This window comes from Crocuta crocuta, unplaced genomic scaffold (assembly GCF_008692635.1).
Source record: "Crocuta crocuta isolate KB4526 unplaced genomic scaffold, BGI_CrCroc_1.0 scaffold262, whole genome shotgun sequence".
Classification (NCBI taxonomy): Eukaryota; Metazoa; Chordata; class Mammalia; order Carnivora; family Hyaenidae; genus Crocuta; species Crocuta crocuta.
This window is the reverse complement of record NW_027528869.1, coordinates 6,203,581-6,214,178: the sequence shown is the minus strand read 5'-3', so window position 1 is coordinate 6,214,178 and position 10,598 is coordinate 6,203,581. Positions and strand designations below refer to the sequence as shown.

General features: G+C 39.9%; 1 protein-coding gene across 1 annotated transcript; it reads right to left on the bottom strand.

Annotated features, from left to right (window-relative positions):
• Nucleotides 1-3,158: 3,158 nt before the first annotated feature.
• LOC144225234 (taste receptor type 2 member 46-like) lies at nt 3,159-4,076 on the bottom strand. Its single transcript, XM_077756406.1, has one exon. The coding sequence runs from the start codon at nt 4,074-4,076 to the stop codon at nt 3,159-3,161; it is 918 nt and encodes a 305-aa protein (XP_077612532.1).
• Between the last annotated feature and the right edge of the window lie 6,522 nt (nt 4,077-10,598).

Sequence of the window (10,598 nt, the reverse complement as noted above, 5' to 3'; positions counted from 1 at the left end):
TTTCATCTTCCTTGAGCCATTCATTCGAATGCAAATATTTTAGATTTTGAATAGAAATTTCTAGAAAGAATGTACATAATTCAGTTGTTATTTGCCACTCGTTGAATAAGATCCTTCTACCAATCAAGTATGTTTGTTGATTCAATATCATTTATAGGCATGTCTTAACAAAACCATAGTTCAAAGATCACACCCACACTCTACAGCAAATAACTATAAATAATCTAAATCAGAAGTTATAAGCAACATGCATTGGGAATATACATGAGGAAGCTACAAATGCTACGGTACAGAATCAATTACGGGGTTAATAGGATAGGAACATTTGGTTGAACTTGAGCTCTTTAGGGTTTATGAAGAAATAGAAAAAAAGAAGAGATATCCAAGACTGATCTAAGGGCGTGTATAAATCATCAAACTGACATACACCAGTTATGCTGTGCTTCTATACGAGGAACCTGTTTGTTTTACAATAACTGGCTATTTCAGTTGAAATGGTACTAACGCCCCGCAATATCCATGTCTTAAATCCCATTTCTCCTTCCTCCTGGGCTACAGAGAGACTGTATTTCCCTGCCTCCCCTATAGCCGGTTACGGCAACGTGACTGACATCTGAACAATGTCATCGAAGTGAAACTTACTCACACAGGAGTGCACCATGTACAGGCCATCCCAATATCTCCCCATGAACTGTTTTCCAGACGCTGCTTTCATCCTGGCTGTCAGGAATGGGGCTGATTCCGAGGCCATCTTGGAAGCCACAGGGTAAAGATAGAATACTTTTGATCAATCCGATTCCCTGGATAACTGTATAGAGGAAGCTCCCCAAACACATCAGTACTGTGAAAAGAGCAATTTAAATCTGTGTTCTGTATGAGTCACTTTTGTGTTTGGAGCCTATTTGTGACAGCGCTTTGTCTACCCAGTCTAATACAGAAATCAGAACCGAGAGTTTACAGTTTCATTTAGACACATTTGAATAGTGAAAAAACAGAACCAAGAAATCCATGGAACCTGCAGATTTTTTGTGGTGGTTTTTGTTTTCTTTCTTTTTAAAAGTTTTTAAATGTTATTTATTGCTAAGAGACAGAGCATGAGCAGGGAAGGGTCAGAGAGAGAGGGAGACGCAGAATCTGAAGCAGGCTCCAGGCTCTGAGCTGTCAGCACAGAGCCCAACACAGGGCTCGAACCGACGAACCGTGAGATCGTGACCTGAGTGGAAGTCAGACGCTTAACTGACGGGGACACCCAGGTGCCCCTGGTGGTTTTTGTTTTCATTGGGTTTCCAGCCATTGTATAGCTTTATTCTTCCATTTCTTTAGTCATCAGTGTATTATTTGGAGCAACTATTCTATGGGCCTGCTTTATGTCCTGAGGAGTCAGCAGGAAACAACATAGACATGATCTTGGAGATCACTACATTGTTTATATTTTACTGGGGCAGACAGATTATTAAAAACAAATGAATAGATCAGATATGGAAGTAATTTGTTGTAGTTTTCATAATGTTAAAATTGCATAATACAAAAATTAATATGATGTGTAAATTCAGTTGCTGAACAAGGTTCCACATTTCTTGATTATAATAGAGTTTGTTATTAACAGTAACCACACACTATTTCATCATTTTCCACAAGATTATAATAAAACAGATATTGAAGATATTCCCTATATTTACTATATACACATAATACATAGTATTTAATATATGCAGAAAAATCATTATGTTTCACAGTTTTTTTAAAGTTTATTTAGTTTTGAGAAAGAGAGAGAGAGAGCAGGGGAGGGGCAGAGAGAGACAGGGAGAGAGAGAGTCCCAAGCAGCCTCCACGCTGTCAGCGCAGAGCCTGATGCATGGATCGAATCATGAAATTATGAGATCATGACCTGAGCTGAAATCAAGAGTCAGATAGAAGCCTAACTGAACCACTCAGGCATCCCCACAATTTATTTTTATTATTCTTATAATGAACCTATTTTTAAGACAAGGAACATCTGAGTCTTGTTATTTGAAGCTGAAAAGAAACTTTTAGGTGGTAAGATGGAAAAAATAATTGGCGATTCAGAGAAGAAGGCCGAACAATTGGAAATCAAGTCTCATCTTCCAAAAAGGTCCTCTTAATTCTCAAACTGTAAGAGATGACTTTCCTAACTGCATGTGGGAACATAGAAGCATTGAAAGCAAGTCATGATCATTTTTTTTCTTTCTCATCCTTATTGCAGAACTTGATTTTTTCTGTTACTTAACTTGTATTAAGCTAATATTCTTTAGCATTGTTTATTGAACACATATGTAAACATTTATTCTAAATATAAGTGTCACTCTTGAATTTTACTGCATGCATCTTTTTCTAGTAACAGCTATGATGGTTCTCTATTAACCATGAAGAATCTATAAAGGAATAATACCTACCCCAAACATTCACCCTCAATCTATAATTTACAATCAAATATCATTACCATCCAAAAGACTGAAGATCGAAACAATAAAATCTAAACACACTGTAGTTCACATGCATAGATCTAATTACAATGGCAAATAGCAATTATTTCCTGAGATTAAGTTGTCAATTCTTAAAAAGTCATAAATATAGATCACAAATTCTTCAGCCAGGAGATAATAACACAGAATATGTAAATGAAATACACATTGCTTCATAATCTTGAGAAATTTCTTACAGTATTTTGTATAATCAGATTGCTTGCCTGAAAAAAATTGGTTAATGGAATGATAGTCATAATCTTTCTTATATTTTTCACAAACATATATGCACATACTTTTGTGATATGCTTAAGTAAAAGGCTTTCTAGGTAAACCTTTGGAAATTACTCGATTATATACTCATTTAAAAAAGAGGTAAGAAGTATACTTTTTTAATGTTTATTTAGTTTGAGAGAGATAGAGAGAGACAGAGCGTGAGGAGGGGAGGGGCAGAGAGAGAGGGAGACACAGAATCCTAAGCAGGCTCCAGACTCTGAGCCATCAGCACAGAGCCCAATGCAGGACCTGAAGCCATGAACTGTGAGATCACGACCTGAGCCAAAGTCAGACACCTAATCAACTGAGCCACCCAGGTGCCCCCAAAAGAGGTAAGAAGTATAAAATCTTATGGACTCCATCAACTTGTTTTCTCCTAGAAGACACACGATGCTCTTCTTACTTTCTTTCTTTTAGCCGGCACTTCAGGTGCCACAGAAATGACAGAAAGGCCTGTTTGAGCTTCTTGCTTCCCCAAATCAATACCAATGAGTGGATTGAAGGATATGTGATTCCAATAGCCTCACAAAGGAAGAAGCCAAACTTGTTCTGCAGCCAAGTAGCACTCCAAGCTGTGATCATCAGAGTGAGGAAGTAACCGGCAAATAGCAAGAGAAAGGAGATCACGGTCTGCATGGCTCTTACATGGACTTTGGTGCTGGAATCTTGGGCTCCCTTACCAGAGGGCTGCATCCTCTTGAGATGTTTCCAGAGGGAAAAGATTAACAGCACAAAAGACATCAGCGATAGCATGAAGGGAATAAAGTTGGCTAGTGTGAATACAGTCATATTGGAGAGGTATGCCGTGTCCATCCACTTGGTCTTCCCAGTGACATTTCTTTCATGTACCTTAGTCCACCCTTTGTCATATATGCTCACCATCACAACATGAAAGACCAAAAAGAACAAAGACCCCAACAAAATCACAAGCACTACGCTTTTAACCCTCCACTTCAGGCGAAGAAAAATGAGGCTAGAGAAATTGGCTATTTTGAACAAATAAAAGATGCTGAGGCTAGTAGCAAGCCAGATGCTAAAATGATTGCTGGAGGTCCAGGCAATTTGAAAAATAATTCTGACTTCTAAGCCGTATAAATCTGGATGCAACAAAGTTGCATACCAATTTATAAGTATTGCCCAGAGCAAACCAATTCTGGAGACAGCCAGAGCAGTGAGAATTAGATCAACTAAGGAGATCTTTTGTCTCTTGATCCAGTCAATGCAGTTCACCAGGGCTATGAAGCCATTAGCAAAATTTCCGAGAAGAAATTCTATTGTTACTAAGATGGAAAACATGCTAGGTAGTGAGCTTACCATGTCTAGAAATAAAAACAAACAAAAAAAATCTAATTCTAATGCCTAATGTCACTGATTGAGCACCTGATCTCTAAGTGTGCAGTAAGGTTCTCGTTTCTTTTAAATTCTGTGACCGATGTCAAGCAGAAAAGCAGCAGAGAATGCTAACAGGTGAAGTCAGTGCTGTCCTGATGAAAGCCATTGTTATTCCCAAATGGCAAACGGGACTCCCACTCCTACACTACGTGTCCTTGCCAGGGGCTGGGTTATTTCACACCTGGTGTTGAGGTGAATGCTGGGTTCACATTTGTTAACATGCAAATAAGGACGTATTATTTGCAACTTTTTCCTTGTTTAACCTTTCCATAATTTGTGTTCAACAACTGTTGTTGTTAGATAGTAAAATTTAAAAGTCCAATCTGTAGAACAACCAGTGAATGTCTGCAAGCTATTTCAGAGAGCCGGGGCACAGCTAGGGTCTACACTGGTGTAGACTTATTCTTACTCTTTGAATGCCAGGTTTAGGTAGGAAGAATTCAAGCTTCTCCTATTAAAAGCATCCAGAAAGGACAATTCTCTCCAAAAGCTTGTTGCTGATAACTAATACTTACGCGTAAGTTTGTTTATTTAGAAGCTCATAGACACACACATGCATCTCCTGGGTGGAATTACTGTTCTATAATTTCCAAAATGTAAAATCAATGTCCAGAGATCACACTGGTTCAAATCTCCCCTTGTAAGCTTTTTCAGCCCCTTATTAATAGCTAACAAATATATCTTTCATGGACTTTGATAAAGTTTCTCTTTTGAGTCTATTTAATATTTATTAATATTTAGTTAAAACATTCAAAGATTTTGTAAGCAGTTTTGGGCATTTCAAGAGAACACATGTTTTCCATCACAAATGCCAGATTCTTTCCATATATGAATAGTCAGTTTTATTTTCTCTGTTTAATTCATCTGTCATAACTTCTTTTTTTAAATTTTAAAAATCTTTTTTTATTTATTTCTGAGAGAGAGAGAGAGATAACGCGAGCAGGGGAGGGTCAGAGAGAGAGGGGGACACAGAATCTGAAGCAGGCTCCAGGCTCCGAACTAGCTGTCAGCACAGAGCCTGATGCGGAGCTCGAACCCTCGAACTGTGAGATCATGACCTGAGCCCAAGTCGGATGCTTAACCGACTGAGCCACCCAGGCGCCCCAACTTCTTCTTTCTTTCTTTCTTTCTTTTGTTTAAAGATTAATCAATGTTAAAATCAACCTCTAACCTGGATCTCACTTTCAGCTTTTTAAATAATTGTTTTTAGCAGAAGATCTGGAATCGGACTGCCGGTACAAGAAACCCACATTGTCTGCTTCGTATATCTCTGATCTTGGACGCTTCTTGAAAACCACTTTCTGCCTCAATGTGACCATCAGTAAGATGTGGACAGTAATGATCGCCTCTCCCGGCGGTCTTTGTGAGGAGCGTGTCTACCATCTGTCATCCTGCCTATCTGGTAAAGAAAAGGCAAGGAAGGTTGTCACTTAGTCCTTTGATCCTGTGTTATTTGATACTTTAAAGCTAACTTGTGATGACTTCCATTTAGAAGTGGCATGTAGCAGATTGGGAAAGGCAAGATGTCCTCCTATAACAAGCAGTGTAAGGAGAATAAATTGCCAAAATTATATTTTAAATTCATCCTAAGTCTGTGCAAGAAGAGAGGACCACTCGAACTAAGACCTGGAATGCAGAGAGTCAGGAGAAGACATGATCAATCCCTCCCACATCCCCCAGCAGACTCTATCCCCAGAAAGTGAAAAACTATGCTAAAATCTATATGGAAATGCAAAGAGTCCAGAATAGCTGAAAGGATTTTTTTTAATGTTTTGTTTATTTTCGAGAGAGACAAAGACAGGGTATGAGCAGGGGAAGGCAGAGAGAGAAAAGAGAGGGAGACACAGAATCTGAAACAGGCTCCAGCCTCCGAGCTGTCAGCACAGAGCCCAAGGTGGGGCTCGAACTCATAAACCAAGAGCTCATGACCTGAGCCAAAGCAGGACGCTTGACCCACTGAGCCCACAGGTGCTCCATAGCCAACAGGGTTTTTTAAAAAAGAACAAATCTGGAGGATTTCAGTTCCTGGTATCGAAGCTTGCTACCAGCCTGTATTAATCAAGACTGTAATAATCACACGCAGATAGACATACATATTAATGAAACACAAACGAGAGTCCAGACTAATGTTGACATTCATGTTCAATGTGTTACCAAGTCCAAGTTCGGGTGCCTATCATCGCTTGGAGGGCCATTACTCAGGAGGAGAGGTTTTGACTGGAAAGGAACATGGGGTTTATTCAAGAGGTCAGCAACCCGGGGAGAAGGCGGACTCTTGTCCAAAAGCCAAGTCGGAGGTTTCCTGCCTGGCCCAGGGGTTTTTCAAGGGGTTTAGGGTAGTTAATCTGCCAAAGGAGTGCAGTGGCTTGCAACATTTCTTGATTACGTGCAGCCTTGGTGATGCCAGCTACAAATTGTTATTTCAGTGCTCAGGGCTTGTGCAAGGGGGTCTGACTCCTGTTTCTTGATGTGCAGGAGTACTCTGTTCTTGCCTCAAAGGAGGGCAAGGTCTATAGATACACAAAGGGAGGTCAGTGAGATCGTTAGTGTGACCCAAAAGAAGAAAAGCATTTTGCTAAAAACTTGCTAGGCTAGTCAGAAAGTTGAGGCAGCTTTTAACAGACTGGCCGGCTGCTGTGGCCTCGGAAAGGTCAGGTCCTTCACTCCTCAAGGCCAGTGGCCTGCAAATCTCAAAAAAAGCAAATTAGTTCTTTTTTAAAAAAATTTTATGGGGCGCCTGGGTGGCTTAGTCGGTTAAGCGTCCGACTTTCGCTTGGGTCATGATCTCGCGGTTCGTGGGTTCGAGCCCCGCGTCGGGCTCTGTGCTGACTGCCAGCTCAGAGCCTGGAGCCTGTTTCAGTCTGTGACTCCCTCTCTCTCTGACCCTCCCCTGCTCACGCTGTCTCTCTCTCTCTCTCCTAGAAATAAATAAAAATATTAAAAAAATTTTTTTTAAACATTTTAAAAAATTTATTTTTGACAGAGAGAGACAGAGCATGAGCAGGGGAGGGGCAGAGAGAGAGAGGGAGACACAGAATCCAAAGCAGGCTCCAGGCTCTGAGCTGTCAGCACAGAGTCTGACTCTGAGGCTCAAACCTACAAGCCTTGAGATCCTGACCCGAGCAGAATTCAGACGATTTAACACTTATAACAATGTAACACTTTTGAACTCCCAGAAATGAAAAAAAAAAAAAGGAACTTCTACTAAAGTAAGCTCATACCTTTTTTTTAAAAAAATGAAAACCTTTTCAACAAAAACTACTAGTTCAGGAGCATTTTATTTTACATTCATTTATTTATTTTGAGAGAAAAAGCATACATGCACATCCAAGCAGGGGAGGGGCAGAGAGAGGGGGAGAGAGAATCCCAAGCAGGCTCTGTGCTGAGGGTTCAGAGCCTTTCACGAGGGTCAGGCCCATGATCTGTGAGGCCATGACCTGAACCATGATCAAGAGTCTGCCGCGTAACCAAATGAGCCACCCAGGTGCCCCCAGGAACATTTTTCTACAAGAAATCAGGTTTATATAATCCAAATGATTATTTCAACAGATCAGACTGACTGAATACTTTTGATTTGAAGACAGGCATTTGTTTTTACCTGACTTTGTCAGTGTGGGGTATGTTTCAGTTTTTATAAAGATTTGGGGTTGTCATTCTCAATTTCTAAAATTCTTATACTTGAGAATAAGTATACCTATACTTAAGATAAGCTACTGTTATGTCCACATGTTAAAATACACACAAAAACTAAAAGTACATGTTCAAATAAATTGAGCAGAAATTATGAAATGTTTTGTGTTTCAACAGAAATTATTTTCTGTGGTATATCAGCTTAAAAATCTTCCAAGATTCTTAGTTAAATTTGAGACTAATATTAAATTGGGTGATAATTGAAAATCTTTGGATTGTTTCTAGGTAAGGTGGAATCCTGAAATGTGGTTACCTAGCCTAGTTGTTATATATGTATACATATTCTTATACACATATATTCTTTAACATATATATTCATATATATTCATTTAATGCATTTATATTTGATCCAGTATATAGAAAATATCTGTGGAAGTGTTGCTCTATCAGAGCTATTTGGCCACTATTCTAAGTAGATACATTTTTACTATTCAGGATTTCCTCTTTTGTTCCCATTATTTCATGCAAAGGTAGATTGGTGATCACTAGTTTTACAGTTTGGTCAGTATATTATAAATTATGGAGAAGAATCATGATGGAAATAATGGAAGAATTGGCATTGTCCAGAGATCAGGGACTGGGATCCGGATGAAATATGAAAAGGAGCACACTTGGGGTCTACAAGTTTGGTGGTCGGAAATATAACGAAATGCTTTGACACGGCTCACATAAACAGGTGGAGGCTAACTCCCCTACCGTTCAATGTGGTTTGTTTCAGCCATTTGTTTCAGTAAATAGCATGTCGTAGAACGGACACTGGCTGACTTCCCAGACAAGGGAAGGTTTCAAAAAGCCAGTCATCGTGAGGCATCTGCCTTTGAAGTCTTGAGACACATTACGGGAGGTCCCATGTGGAAAGAAAACAAAAACAAAGAGAAGCAGAATTGAGATGCCTGACCATTTCACGTCCTCGGCTGTCTGAGCCTCCGAAGCCTATGCACCTGTATCAGGCCATCACGATGGCTCCAGCCACGGTCTGCAACCTCATTAGAGACTCAGATCCAGAACAATGCAGCTGAGTCACTCCTGAATTCCCGACTCTTAGTAACCAAAGAGATGATAGAGATTATTGCTAATTTTAAGCTACTAATTCTCCCGTGATCTGCAACAAAAAATAGGCACTTAATATAGTGAGGAATGGTTTCTTTTGTTAGATGGGAGCAGGGATTTTTTGGGGCGATTGTCAGCGTGGGATGTGGGGTAAATAATGAAAGTCCAAGAGCTGAGGAAGCGGACTGCATCAAACAGGTGTCATTCTCCTCAGTCACCCGAAAACCGAATTCTATTCCCAAAACCATGCCTTGTTAGATCTAGCTCTAATTTCAGAGAACTGCATGGAAATACTTTCCCAGCCTCCCTTGAAATGATGAAAGCCACGGAAATGGCTTGTTGATGTGCCAGTTAGGCATTTTCTAGAATTTTCTTCCCAGAATGCTTGTGCTGATGGTGTTCTACAAGGGTGATTCTCTCGGGAGATCTAAAGGGCATGTCAGATTAGGGCTTACCCTAATGAAACCATTTTAACTTAATTACCTTTATCAAAGCCCTATCTTCAAACACAGTCATGGTCTGAAGTACATGTGAATTTTGGGGGAAACAAAATTGTTAAGTCAGCCCTTAACAAGTACCTAATACAGGAAGACTTAGTATTATGTCCTTCGTGTTCGCTGTACTTTGTTCATTAAAAGGGACTTACTAAGTCTAGCTCATACTCAAGTTTATAGATTGTACAAGGACACAAGCACCAGACGTTTGAAACACGGGAAGCCATTCAAGGCTGTCTACCACTTTTATTTGAGAGGAGAATAAAAACTCATTGAGGCATTTACTTTCCCAGGCTTACCTGAAATTATATGTGAGATTATGGCCAAGGCTTTATCAAATAGAAGCTAGTAAGCAAAGAAACAAGGACCATAGAGAATCTAGCCTACAGAGTAGTGCTGCTGTGTTGGTGAAATCAGTGTGGTCTGTAAGGGTCAACCATGCTGGCTAGTCATATATCTACATGCCCTGTTTTAGAAGTATAAATATATTCTTTTCTGTAATGTTTATGCATTTATTTTGGGAGAGAGAGAGAGAGAGCGTAAGTGGAGGAAGAGCAGAAAGAGAGGGAAAGACAGAATCCCAAGGAGGCTCCACGCTGTCACTGCAGAGCCTGATGTGGGGCTTGATCTCACAAACCGTGAGATCATGACCTGAGCCAAAATCAAGAGTCGGACACTCAACCGACTGAACCACCCAAGTGCCCCTATGGTATGAATGTATTATAAAAATAAATTAAAATGTGTATACCTACATTCAAAAAAAATTCTCATTTTGGCTATGGTTTTCTGTTTGTTTTGTTTTGATTTCTTACTGTGTTTCATCTCTTTTAAGATATGTTGCTTTTCATTTTGCTTTGTTTCATGTTTAGCTGTGTTTTCTTTATAGGTAAAACCATACTAGGCTGGAAGCTATTTTAACTTGGTATGCTTCTAAATTTTCTTTCCATCAAATAGAGACAAATAATAGCTACTTTCGTTACAGGAGGGTGGGAGAGTCACTGTTCCCTGTCTCACAGAGTCAAAGAATGAATCTCATGGACGACAGAGAGTGAGCAAAGCAGTAGAGTTTATTGAGGGAAAGTATAAAGCTCTCAAGAGTGGGAGGGGTCCTGACGGGCATAGCCACCGAGGATTTCTGCCCCTGATTTTTTATTGGGACTTGATCAGAAAGTTTGTGAGATTCCTCTCCTGGCTCCTTCCCCCACTATGTCTA